The sequence below is a fragment of the Girardinichthys multiradiatus genome, chromosome 7, assembly GCF_021462225.1.
Source record: "Girardinichthys multiradiatus isolate DD_20200921_A chromosome 7, DD_fGirMul_XY1, whole genome shotgun sequence".
Taxonomy (NCBI): Eukaryota; Metazoa; Chordata; class Actinopteri; order Cyprinodontiformes; family Goodeidae; genus Girardinichthys; species Girardinichthys multiradiatus.
The window spans coordinates 40,175,945-40,197,748 of record NC_061800.1 but is presented as its reverse complement, the minus strand read 5'-3'; the positions used below and the strand labels follow the sequence as shown (position 1 = coordinate 40,197,748).

The 21,804-nt window shown below is 35.7% G+C and overlaps 1 protein-coding gene across 2 annotated transcripts in view; it reads right to left on the bottom strand.

Annotated features, from left to right (window-relative positions):
• Positions 1–21,403, bottom strand: part of ramp1 (receptor activity modifying protein 1) — a 95,286-nt gene extending 73,883 nt beyond the window's left edge. The window contains exon 1 of one of the 2 annotated variants that reach the window (XM_047371510.1): positions 20,892–21,403. In XM_047371510.1, coding sequence (XP_047227466.1) covers positions 20,892–20,949 — 58 coding nt within the window. In that variant the 5' untranslated portion in view covers positions 20,950–21,403. The remainder of the gene's footprint in view (positions 1–20,891) is intronic. The other variant, XM_047371509.1, reaches the window with a different exon arrangement.
• Positions 21,404–21,804: the final 401 nt, after the last annotated feature.

The window sequence follows — 21,804 nt, the reverse complement described above, 5'->3', positions numbered from 1 at the left end:
ATTTGTTTTCCGAAATGTAAATTTGTTTTCTGAAATGTAAATTTGTTTTCCGAAATGTAAATTTGTTTCGCATCTTGTTAAATTGTTTTCTGAAATGTAAAAGTGTTTTCTGAAATGTAAATTTGTTTTCTGAAATGTAAATTTGTTTTCCGAAATGTAAATTTGTTTTCTGAATTGTAAATTTGTTTTCCGAAATGTAAATTTGTTTTCCGAAATGTAAATTTGTTTTCTGAAATGTAAAAGTGTTTTCTGAAATGTAAATTTGTTTTCCGAAATGTAAATTTGTTTTCTGAAATGTAAAAGTGTTTTCTGAAATGTAAATTTGTTTTCCGAAATGTAAATTTGTTTTCTGAAATGTAAATTTGTTTTCTGAAATGTAAATTTGTTTCGCATCTTGTTAAATTGTTTTCTGAAATGTAAAAGTGTTTTCTGAAATGTAAATTTGTTTTCTGAAATGTAAATTTGTTTTCCGAAATGTAAATTTGTTTTCTGAAATGTAAATTTGTTTTCTGAAATGTAAATTTGTTTTCCGAAATGTAAATTTGTTTTCTGAAATGTAAATTAGTTTTCTGAAATGTAAATTTGTTTTCTGAAATGTAAAAGTGTTTTCTGAAATGTAAATTTGTTTTCTGAAATGTAAATTTGTTTTCTGAAATGTAAATTTGTTTCGCATCTTGTTAAATTGTTTTCTGAAATGTAAAAGTGTTTTCTGAAATGTAAATTTGTTTTCTGAAATGTAAATTTGTTTTCCGAAATGTAAATTTGTTTTCTGAAATGTAAATTTGTTTTCCGAAATGTAAATTTGTTTTCTGAAATGTAAATTAGTTTTCTGAAATGTAAATTTGTTTTCTGAAATGTAAAAGTGTTCTCTGAAATGTAAATTTGTTTTCTGAAATGTAAATTTGTTTTCTGAAATGTAAATTTGTTTCGCATCTATTTAAATTGTTTTCTGAAATGTAAAAGTGTTTTCCGAAATGTAAATTTGTTTTCTGAAATGTAAATTTGTTTTCCAAAATGTAAATTTGTTTTCTGAAATGTAAATTTGTTTTCGGAAATGTAAATTTGTTTTCTGAAATGTAAATTAGTTTTCTGAAATGTAAATTAGTTTTCTGAAATGTAAATTTGTTTTCTGAAATGTAAATTTGTTTTCTGAAATGTAAATTTGTTTTCTGAAATGTAAATTTGTTTCGCATCTATTTAAATTGTTTTCTGAAATGTAAAAGTGTTTTCCGAAATGTAAATTTGTTTTCTGAAATGTAAATTTGTTTTCCGAAATGTAAATTTGTTTTCTGAAATGTAAATTAGTTTTCTGAAATGTAAATTTGTTTTCTGAAATGTAAATTTGTTTTCTGAAATGTAATTTTTTTTTCCGAAATGTAAATTTGTTTCGCATCTTGTTAAATTGTTTTCTGAAATGTAAAAGTGTTTTCTGAAATGTAAATTTGTTTTCCGAAATGTAAATTTGTTTTCTGAAATGTAAATTTGTTTTCCGAAATGTAAATTTGTTTTCTGAAATGTAAATTTGTTTTCTGAAATGTAAAAGTGTTTTCTGAAATGTAAATTTGTTTTCCGAAATGTAAATTTGTTTTCTGAAATGTAAAAGTGTTTTCTGAAATGTAAATTTGTTTTCCGAAATGTAAATTTGTTTTCTGAAATGTAAATTTGTTTTCCGAAATGTAAATTTGTTTTCTGAAATGTAAATTAGTTTTCTGAAATGTAAATTTGTTTTCTGAAATGTAAAAGTGTTTTCTGAAATGTAAATTTGTTTTCTGAAATGTAAATTTGTTTTCTGAAATGTAAATTTGTTTCGCATCTTGTTAAATTGTTTTCTGAAATGTAAAAGTGTTTTCTGAAATGTAAATTTGTTTTCTGAAATGTAAATTTGTTTTCCGAAATGTAAATTTGTTTTCTGAAATGTAAATTTGTTTTCTGAAATGTAAATTTGTTTTCCGAAAATGTAAATTTGTTTTCTGAAATGTAAATTAGTTTTCCGAAATGTAAATTTGTTTTCTGAAATGTAAATTAGTTTTCTGAAATGTAAATTTGTTTTCTGAAATGTAAAAGTGTTTTCTGAAATGTAAATTTGTTTTCTGAAATGTAAATTTGTTTTCTGAAATGTAAATTTGTTTCGCATCTTGTTAAATTGTTTTCTGAAATGTAAAATTGTTTTCCGAAATGTAAATTTGTTTTCTGAAATGTAAATTTGTTTTCCGAAATGTAAATTTGTTTTCTGAAATGTAAATTAGTTTTCTGAAATGTAAATTTGTTTTCTGAAATGTAAATTTGTTTTCTGAAATGTAAATTTGTGTCGCATCTTGTTAAATTGTTTTCTGAAATGTAAAAGTGTTTTCTGAAATGTAAATTTGTTTTCTGAAATGTAAATTTGTTTTCCGAAATGTAAATTTGTTTTCTGAAATGTAAATTTGTTTTCTGAAATGTAAATTTGTTTTCTGAAATGTAAATTTGTTTCGGTACTTGTAAAAGTGTTTTGCACCCCACGGCCACCGTAATAAAGTGTACAAAAACCCACACCACAGACTAGACATGTGAAAGCCCACCACTGGTTTACTTTTTTATCATGACTGTAGCTTTTACTAAAGCAAAGTTGAACTATTTCTCATTTTTTTCTAGTGATTAAGCAGTTGTGGTCTCATTAAACTGAGTTATCTTTTACCAATAGGATAGGCATTTAATTTAATACTGATCTTTAACTTCTCTGACATTAATGAGCAAAGTAAAAACGTTTTTTCAGAGGGGTCTTTTTTGTGATCCCACCAGAAAAGCCCTTTCCGGTGTTATGCCTGAAGAATTTCTGTTTTTACAAAATCTGTCTTTTGCACTTGTTTTAAAATAGGATTAATATTTCCTTCATCACAAACCTGCTGTGGTGAGGTACACAACGGGTTAATTTGTGAAGTGCAAAACACCTCAAGGCAGGTGCTGTCATGTATTAACGACCAGTGACTCAATCCTGCTCACCAAGGCAGGGCTTACACACTTTGACTAAATTTGAAACTTTGCATATGATGTCATACCTCTCCTGACTCTGGCTTTTTCCTTTTCCACCCAGGACTCTGGACATTAATAACCTTCTTCGTCATTCATACACCCTGCTGCCCTCTTCCTCACCTGCTCTCAAATATCAACTTTAAAACTTTCAACAGATGTTTAGATTACATTTGCAATTATTTCAATTGGGGATGACAGGCTGAATGAAGGCTTGTTAATTTTTCATGGTTCCCACTTCACTGGCTTTGACTGGAAGGGTATAGTTGTAAAGATCAAGAGGTAAATATGATCCTATTTAGCCTCTGCAAAAGAACTTTTCTCGAGTTAACAGGAAATATGAATCCGTTAAGAAGACAATGATTTTGTCTTGCCTCTAATCATATAAGCATTAATGTTTTACATTTTTTAAATGTAAGGAAATAAAGTGTCAAATTAATTAAAAGAAATGTTCTTAATGGAATATGAAACAATTAGATTTAATGGTATTGCTGTAAAAACAGAAGAATTAAAAACTGCAATGTCTGTGCTTTTATAGGCTGAGCACAGTTTTGTGAAACCTTAGAACAACCACTGATAGATAAAATAACCGTTCCTACATTATATGGCTCGGGGTTCAACAGAACACCCTTCTTAAATCATATGCATGTTGTAAAACAGGAATCTGTGATGCTCTTTGTCTTTGGACAGACCTATATAGGAAAAAACTGTTATAAAGTTTATTGCTCTCCCCAGAGATCAACAAGGAAATCAGCTAAACAAAATACAATGCCTTGGAGTATTGAACTGTTCTTCTTTTTGTCTGTTATAAACACAAACTTCCCTGTACTTTATTAGGATTATATGAAACAGACCAACACATTATAGTGTATAGATGATTTATGGTTTTCAAAATAAAACAAATAAAAAAATGAAAGTGTGACATGCATAGGTATCCTCTTCCATTCCATGAACTCCAGGGAGATGTACGGTGTTATTTTCTTCCAGACATAACTTTCAGCATGTAGACTTAAAAGGTTTTTGGTCTCATCTGAAGGCATTTGGTTGCAATGAATTTTATTTGGAGGTATCACAGTACAAGCAATCCGTGTTTATAGTTAGGTTTAAAGGTAAGGTGAAGGGTTAATCAATTAGTCATGATGTGTAAGTGTGGGGATAAAGGGCTTCAGTGTTGCCTCCTTACCATCTGGACAATTGCTAGCAGCTAGCACTGTGGACAGGGCATCGACACACAGAAGCACATCAGAGACACACATTATGAGCTCACACATCCATTCACAGACACAGGCAGATTCAAATATGCTTCATTAACTGGCAGTGCCTGGGTGCTTCTCATTAGTTGCTGAGGCGTAACAATGAGAACTGGGTTATTGCTTTCCAAATGCACACATCTAGATAAATACAACAAACATAAACCCGAACACAGAAATACTTGAGAAAACACCAATCAGTCTTTAAACAGACAATAATGATTCAAACAAAGGGGAGATATGTATTCACATGTTAGCATCATCAAATGTTTACTCATTTCCCCCCACATGTTGTGGGTGGGTTTTTGCCCACTCCCTCTTGATTTATGTCAAAGCAATCACACTGAGACCTCATCTGTTTTGCTCACTATTTCCCTTTTGCACAAAATTAAACTACACACAAATTGTATTATGTGGGCCTGCTTCAATTTGTATACGCTCTCCTCTAAGATCGGTAATTCTGAAGAATGAGAGGATATAATAAGAATTGACACTGGTTTTCTACACCTTTCTATAACACTGGTGAAATTCTACAAAAACAAATCCTGCAACTATCTTTTAAAAACATAGGGTGGTTTGTCCATAACGTGAACATGCCTAAAGGGAAAAGTTACATTTCCTAACTATCATGGCCCTACCTGAAAATGTAATTGCCCCCTAGATCTCATAACTGGTTGAGCCACCTCTGGGGGAAACAACTGCAATCAAGTATTTTTCATTGTCTTAATTCAGCCATCAGATCTCAGACTGTACTTTGACTAGGCCGTTCCAAATACTTCCTTTTGTCCTGTTGAGCCATTAGATCTGTGCTTCAGATGCATAATAGAAGTGTGCTTGAGCTTAAGGTCACAAGCTGATGGTCAGGCATTGTGATGAGGACTTTCTGCTACATGGCAGAACTAATAGTTCAGTAATCAAATAATGGCCAGATTCTGAAGCATCAAAGCAACCCCAGACCATCACACTACCACCACCATGCTTGCCTGTCAGCATGATGTTATTTTTCTGAAATGCTGTGTTGGTTTTATGCCAGATGTACCAAGATGCACACCTTCCAAAAAGTTCAAATATTTCCTCCTCAGTCCAATGATTACTTCGAAAAAGATTGGGAATCATCAAGATGTTTGTTGGTAAATGTGAGACAGGCTTTGTGTTCATTTTAACCAATAGTGGTTCTCTGTCCCATGATTTCTCAATTTTTGGATCATAACTCTCACTGTGGTTTGCTGGAGTCCCCAAACTTTAGAAATCTTTGCAGACTAAGAGATGCCAGTCTTTTTCATCTGCTATTGAATTCCCTTAGATCTTGCAAGATGCTTTTTGAGATCTTTTAGCCTACTGTCAGACAAGCTTTATTTTATTAATTCTGCAGGTTTGGAAGTAATCAGGCATATGTGTGTTAAGTGCAATTGAACTCAGCTTTCTAAGCAATGAGGTTAATCACAGCTAATTCATGCTTTCACATGGGGGGCAATTACCTTTTCACATAGGTATAGGTTGGATTGGATTGAACATTTTATTCTCTTAATAAATAAACTCCTAATTTGAAAACTGATTTTTTTATTTACTCTGGTTTTACATGTGTGATATTAAAACTTGTTAGATGATCTGAGCCAGTGACTCAGTGGGAATAGTATGTTGCAATCCAAACGTTGTGAGTTTGATTCCAGCTTCCTCCCCGTCACATAATCATGTGCCCCTGGGCAAGGCACTTAACCCTGAGTTGGCAACTCGGAGTTGCATACCGTTCTGGGTATCGGTGTATTAAGTGTTTTCTGAAATGTAAATTTGTTTTCCGAAATGTAAATTTGTTTTCTGAAATGTAAAAGTGTTTTCTGAAATGTAAAAGTGTTTTCTGAAATGTAAATTTGTTTTCTGAAATGTAAATTTGTTTTCCGAAATGTAAATTTGTTTTCCGAAATGTAAATTTGTTTCGCATCTTGTTAAATTGTTTTCTGAAATGTAAAAGTGTTTTCTGAAATGTAAATTTGTTTTCTGAAATGTAAATTTGTTTTCTGAAATGTAAATTTGTTTTCCGAAATGTAAATTTGTTTTCTGAAATGTAAAAGTGTTTTCTGAAATGTTTTTGTTCATTTTAACCAATAGTGGTTCTCTGTCCCATGATTTCTCAATTTTTGGATCATAACTCTCACTGTGGTTTGCTGGAGTCCCCAAACTTTAGAAATCTTTGCAGACTAAGAGTGCGATTGGGTTAAAGTGGCTCTAGTGTGAAGTGTTGTGAGTGGTCAGTATGACTGACGAAGTACTATAAAAAGTCAGTCCATTTACTATTTATCTGAAACTTCAAAGTGTGACCAACCAAAAGCCAACATAAGAGATCTGCAAGTGGGGAGATACTTTTTCACAGCACTGTATATGACATAATTAAACAGCAAGACTAAATGACAACGAAAAATGATGTTGCTGGGGAAAAAAAAAAAAATCTTCAATATGTAGGCATTAAGTGGTGCTAATTTAATTACAACAAAACATCAGAGAGGGGTTGAAGCAGAGGATGAGTGCTATTATTAATCTCTTATTTCCCCTATAAGGAAAACACTGATCCTCTGCTCAGTCAAGCATACAAAATCTCCAAGGGTGATGAGGTGCCTCAGGTACCTGAGGTCAAAATGCTGTACGAAGCCAAGCAGTCACAGACAGATGAGCTGTTAAATGAGGTGATTACTGTGGAGCAATGGGCAATTTGTCCCCATTTACCAGTGGCCACAGGGTAGAGATTAACCTCCCCTCAAATTATCTGAAGGGATGCTGAGTGTTATCGAAACTACTGCTCAGATCTGTGTTAACACGAACAGTAAGAGAAAATAAAGTCAGGTTTGTTTTTCTTTTGGTGACCATAACCTGTAAAACTCATAATAACAATGGTGTAGGAATATACTTACCTCATATGATTTTGGATATAATTTAATGCACTGCAGAAAAATTGGGTGAAATTACATTTTTAATGACAGTGTACATAAACATTTGCTTTAATGAGGTTCAGTTTGAGATTTTCTGCACTGCCTCATGCTATTTGACACTAAATCCCTTCCAGTAAATTGGCAAGTTACACATCACAAGCAGCGGGAAAAGGAATAATCAAAGAAGCACTGATAGCTGGCAATTCATTGAAGCTCTGGTGTATAATTCAAACTGTGGTATCATTTTTCTTTTAATCATTACATAAGCTCCTACAATTTTCTACATGGGTTCTTTTTAATGTGGCTTATGGAAGGGAATTTCCACCGATAAACTGGCCCTGAACATTTAATCTGTTATCGTGCTCACTGCATGGCTTTCTGCGTCCAGGAAATTTGAAGCCACAGTTACAAACAGAAGAAAGAAATTGAAGGTCACTAGTTCACATCTCTGACCTCATTCTGATCCTTGTTGGAGATACAACTGGGATTTCTCATCCTAAAATACTATGTATTATTTAAAACCCATTAAGCTGCAGGAAGATTTACTGGGCTTTTTTTTTTTTACTACAGCAAATTACAGTGCTGCATAGAGACACGGATTGTGGAAAAGCGGAGACATCACTCCGACTTTATTGAACAGCAAAAGAAGTCGGTTTAATTTCCTCTGGTCTCCACACAAACAAAAGCTTTAAAAATTGTAACCCATCCATGTCCTCACACCATGCTACACATAGCAGTCCACCTTTATATACTTTATTAGGCCTTCTCAATTCAGGTTGGTCTGTCCTTTTTGAGAGGAAAACATGAAAAAACAAGATAAACTTGAACATAAATAATGAAAGCATTATGAGTTTTTTTAAGTAATGGAATACAAAGTAAACAGGTTGATGTATACACACACATAATGTATAACTTCTTTCAAACTCCTCCTAACTACTTTTAATATGTAGACTTGGTCAGCCAATCAAATTCCTGCAAGCTCTCGTCGTATAGAGCTGCATTTGAGGGGGGCTTCCTCCTCCCACAGAGGACACTCTACTGTTGATGCTTGAACTGAGCTTAAATGCGACAACCAAATATTTCTCTGGTACACTGGTGTACAATGGAGTGTCTACAACCCATTTTACAACATTCAAAAACCACTGTAAGTAGTAAAGGAAGAACTTAGTGCTTTCTACCATAACAGTTGCCAATGAATCAAAAAGCTCTTTCTTTTTTGCCTTTAATTTTCTGTAAATGGGTGATAAGAAAATGCTTAATTGTAAAATCCTTTTTCCACACTCAATTTAGGTTTGGAAATGAGTCCGTTGAGTAGACTGATCTCTTGCTCATGGAAAATTACTAGATTTCTATACATCCAAGGCATAATATAACCAATGCTAACCAGTGATAATGCTGCCATGAACTTTGCTTGCAAGTTTATAATACATAATCATTAACTCTACCCTAGTTTCAGAGTTCAGAGTTCAGAGTTTTAAGGTTCACTAAATGCGAGTAGAGATAGATGTAGATATACTGGGAGGACTGATTTGTGAGTGAAAACAGGAGGTCTTTGAATAATGGGAGACTGGCGATTAGTTAGCAATTAGTAACAGGTGCAAGTGAGGACATCAAGAGGCAGGGACCAAGACAAGATGTGAATAATGATTTTGTTTTACTCTAAACCAGAGGAAAACAAATTTCTTTAATTATATATATATAAAAGATATATATATATGTGTGTGTATAATTTCAAAATGCCATTTTTAAAATAAAATAAAAGTAAAAATGTAAATTTTCTAAATTGATACTCCCTTTACTTGTCTCTTTCCATCAAAAACAAACTTCTTGGTTTAAAAAGATAATTTGAAATCTGAATCTATAATTTTGGGCTTAACTGTACACACAAAATGGGTTTTTAAAAGGATTACATAACAACATAGAAAATAGTCCTATAATGTAACCAAAAATCTACAATCGACTGTAGTGCAAAAAAAGTGCTTTTGTGTAGTAACTAGAGTTGGGTATTGTTTAATTTTAATGATTCCAGTTCTGATACCGATTCCTCATTTTTATTCTGGTTCCTATCGAGTCTCGAGACTCAATGCCCAACCCTAGTAGTAGCACTAACTTTAGAAGCCGTTCCAACTATAAAGTGTTTCTTTCTGTGAGCTTTACTTTCTTAAAAGTCACATTGTGTCTCGGCAAGTCTAAGAAAGGAAGTAAAGAATACAGAGAGCACTCAAGTGTTCACAGAAGATTTATAACAATTTCAATATTCTAAAACAGTATGAAAAGCAGTTGCACAAAACCAGGGTGAAGCTGTTATTCTTAGCTTTCTTTTCCTCCATTTATTCCTTGCTCACTATCTTTCTAATTAGTTGAAGTCCTGTAGGCGGATCTGTCGCGCAGGATGCACACAAACACACACGGCTCCCACTCCACACAGCAGGGCACAGCTATATATCACCACTATTAAAACTTTCACTATCCAGTCCCACCTACCTCATTTATCTCCTTCTGTCTTCTTAAAGTCATCCAAGTTGCCACTGGCCCTCCACCCCCACTGATTTGTGACGCTTCTTATAAACGCCCTCTTGAGTCCTTTCACACTGAATTGCGTACTCTTTACAAGCACAAGAGATGCAACAAAATCCTAGTACTTTTTAAAAATCTATCCAACACTTTCAGAGGGTTTAGCGCTCAACTGTAACTTTTAAGGTGAAACCCCAAAAGAAAAGTTTTACATTGCCGTGTCTGGGGGCAACATCACAGGGTATTTTCAGCAAGAAAAACATCTGTTTCTCTGACGCTACACCTCTTATATGCTCTCATGATTACCTTAAAGAAAATATCTTTAAAATCTGGTTGCAGAATTTCTGTCAACTATCCACTAAATCTGAATTTAACTCACCCCTTTATCATAATGCAGCAGACTGTTATCCATGTTGTTGCAAAAGCATAGAGGAAAAGACATGAAATGCCAACTTGGTTATTTTTCATATTTGTGACTGCTAAACAACAAAAAAATAATTAATGGGCCTTTTCACTACCACAGTGTGATGAGAAAAGCTGTTTTCAGTTAGAAAATGAGATAAATATTTTTAAACTTTACATGCCCGGTTATGCAAGATACAACCATGAGTTAGTATTATTATAAGTAGAAGTATAGCAACTATAGTTTTCATTTTCATACTTAATCGCATGACCATCTGGGAATGAAGGTTCAATGTTGTCTGTGTAGTCTATGAGTGCTCCCAAGGGGTTAAATAATTATTGTTTGAATTAGTCACAAAGTAGGTGGGGCTGCTGTCAGTTGGAGCCACAGATGTTGTTGTTGAGCTTTATAAGTCAAGATATTGTCACAGAAAAGTAAGTACCCACCTAAATATGCTCATACCTACAGTCAGAGCAATGATGTTTAAAACAAATTGTGATATACAAGACTGGATGAGGACCCAAGGTTGTCTTTTCCCCACGAACACTGAGGAGGAAGGTAAAGAGGATGGAATAAAAAAATCTCCAAAACTCGCAAATATCTGCAGCAATTTTTTTATTAAGATGACATCTTTGTACACATCTTTATCAATGTTCCCAACAAATGTTGAGTCCAGTGTATTTTTATAAGCCAAAGATGTTTATCAGACCTAATCGTAAATCCAGTAATCAGCTTATTTTCTAAAGATCAAATAAAAAAATTAAAAGTACGTGAGCTAAAGCGAACTAAAACTGTCCCTTATACAGGTCCTTCTCAAAATATTAGCATATTGTGATAAAGTTCATTATTTTCCATAATGTCATGATGAAAATTTAACATTCATATACTTTAGATTCATTGCACACTAACTGAAATATTTCAGGTCTTTTATTGTCTTAATACGGATGATTTTGGCATACAGCTCATGAAAACCCAAAATTCCTATCTCACAAAATTAGCATATTTCATCTGACCAATAAAAGAAAAGTGTTTTTAATACAAAAAACGTCAACCTTCAAATAATCATATACAGTTATGCACTCAATACTTGGTCGGGAATCCTTTTGCAGAAATGACTGCTTCAATGCGGCGTGGCATGGAGGCAATCAGCCTGTGGCACTGCTGAGGTCTTATGGAGGCCCAGGATGCTTCGATAGCGGCCTTTAGCTCATCCAGTGTTGGGTCTTGAGTCTCTCAACGTTCTCTTCACAATATCCCACAGATTCTCTATGGGGTTCAGGTCAGGAGAGTTGGCAGGCCAATTGAGCACAGTGATACCATGGTCAGTAAACCATTTACCAGTGGTTTTGGCACTGTGAGCAGGTGCCAGGTCGTGCTGAAAAATGAAATCTTCATCTCCATAAAGCTTTTCAGCAGATGGAAGCATGAAGTGCTCCAAAATCTCCTGATAGCTAGCTGCATGGACCCTGCCCTTGATAAAACACAGTGGACCAACACCAGCAGCTGACACGGCACCCCAGACCATCACTGACTGTGGGTACTTGACACTGGACTTCTGGCATTTCCTTCTCCCCAGTCTTCCTCCAGACTCTGGCACCTTGATTTCCGAATGACATGCAGAATTTGCTTTCATCCGAAAAAAGTGCTTTGGACCACTGAGCAACAGTCCAGTGCTGCTTCTCTGTAGCCCAGGTCAGGCGCTTCTGCTGCTGTTTCTGGTTCAAAAGTGGCTTGACCTGGGGAATGTGGCACCTGTAGCCCATTTCCTGCACACGCCTGTGCACGGTGGCTCTGGATGTTTCTACTCCAGACTCAGTCCACTGCTTCCGCAGGTCCCCCAAGGTCTGGAATCGGCCCTTCTCCACAATCTTCCTCAGGGTCCGGTCACCTCTTCTCGTTGTGCAGCGTTTTCTGCCACACTTTTTCCTTCCCACAGACTTCCCACTGAGGTGCCTTGATACAGCACTCTGGGAACAGCCTATTCGTTCAGAAATTTCTTTCTGTGTCTTACCCTCTTGCTTGAGGGTGTCAATAATGGCCTTCTGGACAGCAGTCAGGTCGGCAGTCTTACCCATGATTGGGGTTTTGAGTGATGAACCAGGCTGGGAGTTTTAAAGGCCTCAGGAATCTTTTGCAGGTGTTTAGAGTTAACTCATTGATTCAGATGATTAGGTTCATAGCTCATTTAGAGACCCTTTTAATGATATGCTAATTTTGTGAGATAGGAATTTTGGGTTTTCATGAGCTGTATGCCAAAATCATCCGTATTAAGACAATAAAAGACCTGAAATATTTCAGTTAGTGTGCAATGAATCTAAAATATATGAATGTTACATTTTCATCATGACATTATGGAAAATAATGAACTTTATCACAATATGCTAATCTTTTGAGAAGGACCTGTATGTCTGGATCTCAGAAGGTTTGATTGGCTACAGATAAAAGCTAAATATACCAAATTAAAATAGGTTTGTTAATGCATTTGTTTATGTAGTGTATGAGTCATTGTTAGTCAAACTTTAGCTGGCAGAGTAAAATATTTTAATTGCTTGAAGTCCTTAAACTCGCATTGTCAGAGTTTCCTGATGTTTTCCTGTGTCATTCCACAAAGTGTTTCCTGCGTTTACTATACCAGTTGCTTGCTGTTTGTGTTATATGTTGAATTAATTTAAATTGAATCCCAGACTGCCACTTGAAAGAACACCACCTCAGAGAAAGAGGATTAAAGCAACTCTCTGAGCCCAGAAGGCTACAGACCAAAGGGGGGAAATAATTGGTTTAATACTGATCAGTTTTAGTTTTTGATTAGCTTACTAAAGTATTAAGTCAAGCTTGACTGATATGTCAAAGCTTAACAGAGTAAGAACAGTGTGCCACACAGAATCAAATATATAAAATAGGATTCTAGTGATTCTACTTTCCAGGATTTTGAGAAGTCTCTTTTTGGGTCTGCAGTTCTAGATTGGAACACAGTAAAAACACAGCAAGGCAACCTGGCGGTAGTAATGAGTCATAACTGTTTCTGTAAAACCAGAACACCCACTTTGTTCTTTTGCTAGAGGAAACAAAGGGCAAGGATCATAGGACGCTCATCTGAACACCTCAGCTAGAGCAACACAGAGTAAGTATGAGCATGCAGCACAACCAAAGTTATTCAGAGCCATCGTGGAAGGCCGAAAGAGCTGCTCGCTGCTTCGAAGCTGCAGGTTGCAGACTCCTGTCTAAAATACGTTGAGGTTGCATAAATTACAGTGAGGACAATTTTGTTTTTGCATCATGATTAGTTTGAGGATTTGCTAATGGAGTTTTAAATTAATTATAGAAATAAAGGGAAATCAGAAGTACTTCTTTATAGTTCTAAGCTACAGGAGGTTAAATATCAAACAAAAAAAAATAACACTGCCAGGGTCCAATTCACAACAAATGTCATCTGAAGGGACTTTACAAGAAAAGAAATATCAGTTAATATGGTACGCAAAAGTCACGGTTTGGTAGTGTACTTTGGTTCCATTTGTTTTCAGTTCACTTTTATCAAGAGAAACAAATAAAAAGGGGCCACTATAGAACTGACTGGAGATTAGATTTAATTTTTTTTGTATTGATAAAAGCTAAGCAGGTATAGCCACTGACTGACTGGATGGAGGGAGGGAGGGAGGGATGGATGGATGGATTATAAAATGATATCACTTAAAAATGTGTACGCTGACATAAAGTCAGTTCAGTCCACTTTTCTTTTTCCACTGTAGCCGCATGAGAAACCTTAATAATCCCAAAATAGCATAATGTAATGATAGTTGGGAGTCTCTCTGTTTTTTGTGGTGTCACTTTTTAAAACTTAAGAACATTGAACACACTTAGTCCCACACATAAGAGCTGTGTATTTGTTCAGTACATGTGTGTATACCAAACCGACAGGGCTGTAAGTGATATTTTCGGTAAGAATAAGTTAATTTTTACACCCCTACAATATACAAACATAAATTAAATCAAAGCAATAAAAATAGTCATTTAAACCAATGGGCTTCCACAAACCTCGTCTACCACGTTATGTTTTGATTAATCAGTTAATCATCAAAGTACATATTTTATTCAAAAAGCATTTTGCAGCCAAATTTGAAATTTACTGTATGTTGTAAAATGCAATAAATGCAATAAATGTTGCTGTAAAAATATGTAAACAAACAAAGAAAACAAGTATGAAATATTGGTATAAAAGCCTGTTTTGGCTTAAAAAATAAAGGAAAATTAATAAAGGAAATTAACCTCTTGTTTTTTGTTTTATCTAAAGATAAAAAGCAATGTGTGCTTTCCAAATAAGATGAGACTGAACTAAAATAAACTGCAATAAAATTGTAACTCCAAAGGATTTTTCATATAAACCCTTTTAAATCCCATAAAAATTTAATAATGGACACTTTACAATTTGTATGTAATATACAAATATACTCTTGTTATTACCTTAATGTGTTATTTATCAGTTTGTCTGGTTTAAAAATTATTGAGATATATATTGAGATTATGCAGGCGGTTGTTTGTGATTGAAGCAGGCAGGCTGGAAATTGATACGTTTGGCAGCATTAAACCTGCCCATTAACGCCGGCTGACAGCGTTAATCAGTCAGATGTGGGCCTAAATTCTAGTTTAAAAGTTTCCATGAACCCTTATTCAGGTGTCTAACCTCATAGAGTGCATTCAGCAAGTTCAAAAACTTAGGGTGGTTTTTGTCTTTTAAGTCCAAACGTTCCACTTATCGTGACCTAACTTGTAGCACTCCCAAGCTTCAGTCCTAGTAACTTTAAAAATGTTTTATCAACTGGATAATTCACAACTGATCAGATGCTTTATCAACAATTATTGCTTTTAAAATAGAGATTTCATGAAGCTTACCAATGAGTATGGCGCAGGACACACACACACGACAAGACAAAATGGTATGCAGAAGTTTTGTTGTTTTTTTAAAAACGTTTATCAGTTCAAATATAGGTATAATCAACTAAAAACATTGATGTTGGTGAATTACTGCAGCTGATATCAATTATGTCAACGAGTCCTATTAGAAGTCATGATAGACAGATTTAAATTAAATTACCACTAGATTTTACTTCAGTTACGATGCAGTCAAATTTAGTCAGTGCAATGCAATGCGTTGCCTTCTTATTATTCTGTAAGCAAATTTTAAAAGCTTCCTTAACAACCACCACAAACTAAACTAAATAAAATGAATTCAATCAGTTTACTTATTCATGATTTTGATCTATAAAACAGATACGTTTGAACAGAAACAGAAGGAAATAATTTAGTCCTAAAAATCACTTGAAGTAACTCACAACAAAAGAAAAAGCACTCTACTTTTACTGCATTTGTAATTGAATACAAAGTAAACAAGTAAGACATGCACAACAAACCACAGCAGCTGAACAAGGGGCTTATGAATGGTTGCATGCATTTTATGCAGTCATTTGCAAGTTCTGGATTTGTATTTGTTTGCAGGTCTTGTGTGTCCTGTGAGTTTCTTTGCACTGCACACTTTCATAGAGTGTGCAGTTATTTAACATTTGTTATTAAAAGTCAACTTTCCATTTACTGTTTGAGTGTGACCAATAAATTTAGGGGGGGAAAAACCCTTTTTATTTCTGACAGGACTGGACATCATATCTCATGAATTAGTTCTGACAGATCCCAAAGTGGCTCTAAGCTGTTTACTGGTAAATCTCTCGGCCAACTCTTTGACAGCTCTGGTTCGCCAAAGAGTAAACCTTAAGTGGGGAGGGCGGTTTAACAGTTCAGTAAAATAAATTCATGCTGCATCTAGGAAATACTCCATTTCACTAGTTGTTCAGTGTTTCTCTGGTCTGCATTCATATTTCTTCATTTGTTGCTGTGGACATGGCCACTCCCTCCTGATTTGAATGAGGAGTCCATTAGGAGCATATTGTTAGCAGATTTTATTCCAAAGATACGACTGGCTGGAGTAAAGTTGTTTCCATGCATTATCAAACTTTAACAGCACATATTTTTGATTTTGTTTATTACCAAGAAGAAGTAATGAATTACAAACACTACCTGAAAATACACTTCTTCTATGGTAGGTGACAAAATATGATTCTTATATTTCCATTCATCTGGCTTCTGCTGCTGATCTAGGGCCAGGTTGTAGAGGCCACGGTCTGAACAGACATCCCCAGAACTCCCTTTACCCATCTGTCTCTTTCAGCTCTTCCAGGGGAACCCTGAAGTGCTTCCAAGCCAGCCATGAGATATACACTACAGGCCAATAGTTTGGAAGCAAGGACAAAAACGGCCAAACATGTTGAAAAATCCTTTATTAAGAACCAGTATACATTTTGTGGATTTTGGGTGTATACGTTGCTTTATTGATATGCACCATTTTCTTCAATTGACCTTTTGGTATACATCAATTTTACTACACCGTTGTTCATTAAATGTTATCAAAAGAAAACACTTCCTTAGTTTTAGGGCTGAAAAATATTTGCAAGACTCACAACTTAAGTGCAAAGGTAAAGAGCAAGTCCTAGTTTACATATAAAAAAATGGACACCCATCAGTTGTTGAAGCCAAAGGATATTTCTTCGAACAAGTAAGATAAACCACAATACACAATATTGCCAAAAGAATTTGCCCATTTCTTTTTACACCCAGATGAAATTCTGTGGCATCCCATTCGATTTAGCTGCTGTTTAATATGATTTCAGAACACCCTTTGCAACTATAACAGCTTCCGCTCTTCTGATAATGGCTTTCCATCAGGTGTAGAGGAGCATTTATAGAAATTTTTCATCAGTATTTGAAAAGCACATTTGGGAGGTCAGAATAGAGCTGAAGTGAGAGATAAAGTTCTGACTCTGTGCAGGCCAGTCACATTCTTCCACACCAAATTCACTTGTCCTTATTTTTATGAACCTTGAACCGCTAAGGTAACAAGTGACTTATGACTGCCATCTTATGAGTCTATTAACAGTCATTTATCCAGAATGGTTTCCCTAAATATTATTTTATGTATTTATTTAACAATCCAAACTATTGGTTATTCTTCTCAACACCATCTCTGGTAGCCTTAATGTTAGACATTAGACACTTATTTTAGGTTAGAAAACTAACCCAATAAGCCAGCTGAAAACAACAACCCAACCCTGTTGTGTTGAATTAACTGGATTAAACACAACAATCCAGTTGATTAAACAGACTGGATCGTTTTACATCATAGCAATCTAGAAGAGACTAATGTGTCTAGGGAATCAAAGTCAGTGGCTAAAAGCAACAGAGCAAGCTATTGTTTGTGATTAATTTTAAAATCGATGAGTAAAATAAATAAGCTGGTTGCAAATGATTGCAGTCACTAGCAGCAAAAAAATTTAAAAGAACAAGCAACCAAAGGAGGATCAAGAGATTATTGGAGGTGCTTGTTCGAATAGGGCTCTTAATATTGGGTAGGGATTTAGATATGAAGTTTTACCAATAATAGTTTTATAAAAGAAAAGAACCAATGACTTTGTCAACAAAATGTAATGCCAACTAGTTCACCAGGGAATATAGGCAGCGGTGGTGAGTATGGAGCCCCAGTCATAAAGCGGATGGCAGCATTATTGATACCCAGTTAGTGAAGGAGAGTTTTTGAGGCAGACAAGTAAACTATATCACAAAATTAAAAATTATTATGACATTTTAACCATGAAATTGTTTTACAGAATGTGTCAATGAGACATTTATGTGTCAAATTACAATGTACTGACAAGCCAGATGGATGGAGGTGGGATCTGACATAATCAATTTCAGCACAATCCAAAGATAACATTTTATCTGACAAACAGTCAGTCAAAAGTATATGTATTAGTGATATTAGTGTTGTCATCGTGTGTATATTTATGTATATAGTACAGTGCTGCAGGTTTGGAAGTAGACCCTCAACGCTCCCTGATTGTAGTCGACCAGAACAAAAGCTTTTGAACCAAGTCAGGCAGTTCTCAGGAAGAATTTAGTCTCGTCAGCTGTCCAGCAAAAGTAGTTCACTGAATCAAAACCTTTTAAGATAGTATAATTAAACAACTCAAAGATTCTGCAGGAATTTCAGTATGTAAAGGAAAAGAGGAGAATGGCACAGAGGTGACAACCTGTAATCACAGATTTGACAGTCAGCAGTGCATTAAGAATTCATCAACAGATAATGGGTGAAAAATATATTTTAGAAAGGTTTGTCGAACATTGCAGCATAGTAATTCATTCACAAATGCAACTCCAGTCTTTACAGGTACTAAGCGCAGTAGCAGTGACTTTCATGAGCTTAGAGGACTCTGGAGAGAAACAAATATTTCCTTCAGCCAGACATCTTTCTATGAAGGAATTTGTGTATTTTTTTCAACAAAACAACCAAAACCTGCCCTGCGATGGACTGGCGACCTGTCCAGGGTGTACCCTGCCTCTCGCCCATAGACTGCTGGAGATAGGCACCAGCTCCCCCGCGACCCACTATGGAACAAGCAGTAGAAAATGACTGACTGACTGACAACCAAAACTCACATGCTGCAACCCTTTAACAGACAGGAAGAAGAAGGTACGGGTACTGAGTGGTTCTGGCTGCTGTTCTAACCTGTCCATGTGGAGAATTTCTAACACTCAAAATGTGACATTGTTGCAGTAGTGTTGCACAGTCATGGAATGTGTTTGAGGGAAGAATGAAGCAAAATAAAGCCAGAAATCCCCTGGTATCCTCAATGCCAGAAATATCTCCATCTAGACTGAATGAGATGGAAACGCGTCTTTCTGTGGTTTCGTGTGATTTGTGCTTTGACCTATCTTTATTTTCTCACTGCTGCTAAAGTATCTAATGTTTTTAAGACTTTTTCCAGGTTTCTGTGGCATCTTTACATCTCATCAAGAATTACTGATTTTGTTAAAACCTACCATACAAGAGCAGCACTTCAATAGAAAAATCTATGGAGCTTATACACCCACATGTCAAACTGATTTATACACAGTTGTAACAGAATAAAACCGCAGAACTGGGTTAACTGGGCCCCAAATGATGCAAGGTTTTTTTTTAAACAATAGATTAGGTAACAATCTGGACTTGTTAGGGGTAAATTTGGTAAACTAAAAACTTTACGGTATGTTTTTGGTCACAAAATAATATAAGCTTTTAAAATAAAACTGTAATGTTTTGGATGCAGTCGGTTGCTTAATACGGTATTAAAATGTAATGTTTACAAAGCAGGAAATAATAATGCAAAAGTACATGTCCATCAAGGCTATTATTTTATTGCACATCTGCTTAACACTATTTGTTGAGGGAGCTAAATAGAATCTCGACCTCCTGTATATATATAAAACAATTTATGAAAAAAGTTTTTCTAACAGATATGTCTTTCACACATTTCACTGACTGCAAGTCCATCCTGAAATAGCACCGTAGCCTAACAGCCCTGCTATGATCCACTTTAAACAAAGATTATTGTGTTTACGCAGCAAACAGAGTGCCGGGTGCCTCTGCCCATCCTCTGTTAAATTTCATTTAATTTAATAACAAACCCATAGCTTCGGTATTTATTGGAATAAAGACACTGGGTAGGTATTTTAAGATTTATATGACAAATACAGTTGTTAAAAGACATTTTATTCTCATAAAAGCTGTGTAAGAGGTGTTTTCTGCATAGACACACAGAGGTATTGCTTACCCTTCAACATAAAAGTATTTTATTTGTATTTTATGTGATGGAATAAATGCAAGCAGCACAAAATTGTGAAGTGGAAGGAAAAAGATATGTGGTTATAAATAATCTTTTTACAAATAAAAATCTGAAAAGTGTGGTGTGCATTTGCTTTTGGCTCCTTTTTATCTGACACCCCAAAAATAAAATCCAGTGCAACTAATTGCCTTCAGAAGGCACCTAAGTAGTACACAAACCTCATCTGTGTGTAGTCTGTGAAGACATGGAGGTTTGTTAAACAACATTAGTGAACAAATAGCATCATCATGACCAGAGAACACACCAGAGTGTAGTTTGAAGCAGGGTTATGTAATAAAAACTAATATTTCCAGCTCTGAGCATTCTATGGATCATTTTTCAATCCATAACCCAAACACTGAAAGAGTATAGCAGAACTCTAAACCGACCAGGACATGTCTGCCCCGCTAGACTGACAGGCCGGGTTAGAAGAGTCTTAATCAGAGAAGCTGCAGGGAGCCACAGCTCAAGTGGGAGAATCTGCTGACAACTATTAATCATGCCCTCCAGAAATGTGGCCTTTATGGAACAGTGGCAAGAAGAAAGTCATTGTTGAAAGAAGACCATAAGAAGTTTCATGTGAAATCTGCATTTTGTAACAAACCATGTAGGGGACAATTCAAAAGTATGAAAGAATTTGCTCAGATAGGTTCAAATCAACACAAACTTGAAACACTTATCAGATTTTTACTTGTAAAAAATGATTATTCTTTTCCTTCCACGTTTACAATTATGTCCTACTTTACTACAATCCCATCTACCTACACTAACGTTTATGGTTGTTACCTGACAAAATGCAGAAAACTTACAGGACTATAAATAATTTAGCAAAGCTCTGTACAGTTGTTTACTTTCATGGAAAAAATCTCAACTCTATACTTAACTAAATTAAAGGCTTCCTCTCTTTTGGCCCAAATGGAGTGGAGTGAGTTTTCAGAGATTGAAGTGCAGTCTTTTGCGTCTTTTATCAGTTTGGTAAATTCTTTGGACTTGTCCAACTATTACACTGCAGGATCTAAATGTATTTATCAAAGCAGGTAGGCTGAGTGAGACTCACCTATGATGAACCACAGCAGCGTATGTTTCTGCAGAGCTGAGCCAACGTGCGACTCCATCCTGTCGCTCCCGAAATGATCAAGAGAGTTAAGTTTCAGAGGAGGCAGCCAGCGAATCCCACAAAAGCTCAGAGAAGAAGCGCAAACATCATAATATAAAGTAGCTGCTGGTAAAGAAATCCATAAAATGCGGCAACACGAGCCTGCGCTGAAGCACCTTGCGCAAACTGCTCGGGGGAGAGCCCGGACTTGTCCTTGTTCCTTCCGCTGCACGTCCACTCCCCCCGAGTCTTCCTGTCACCGACCGTGTGTCATCCCGGCGTCAAACGTACCGAGTCGTTAAGTTAGGAGCTTTCTCTCTATAAGCCCCGAGGTTATGGTGAGATCTGGAGGGGGAACTGTGTTGGGTAATGCGGTGTTTGGAGGAGTGCTGTGCGCAACGGGACGCGTCAGCCTGGCACCAGTGGAGCTGGGAGAGAGACCGGGGTAAGCGACGGGGATTTAGCCCTGACCCGACAAATTAGAGAGCGCAGGGAAGGAGAGCGTGGAAGGGTGGAGGCAATGAACTAGGACTAACATCCTCCAACCGGGCGTCTGAGATAAATGTTGGAGTGCATGAAGCAACCTGATGGAAACACAGGAACACACATAATTTCTAAGATTCTACGTGTAAAATCAGAAAAAAAATATCATCTGACATAATAACAATGTCATTCCTCATGTCACAAATCACGCAAAACTTTTTTGTGGATGGCGTGTTAAAAAATCTCTCGCACTGTAATGGAGGAACATGGGGCAACTTGCTCTGGTTTAATGAGGTTTGCCTTTTTCACCCATCTCATCACAGCATGTTAAAACAGGCTGTGTAAAGGTGCATCTCTATATATTAAAACATTATCGAGTAATTCATTTATT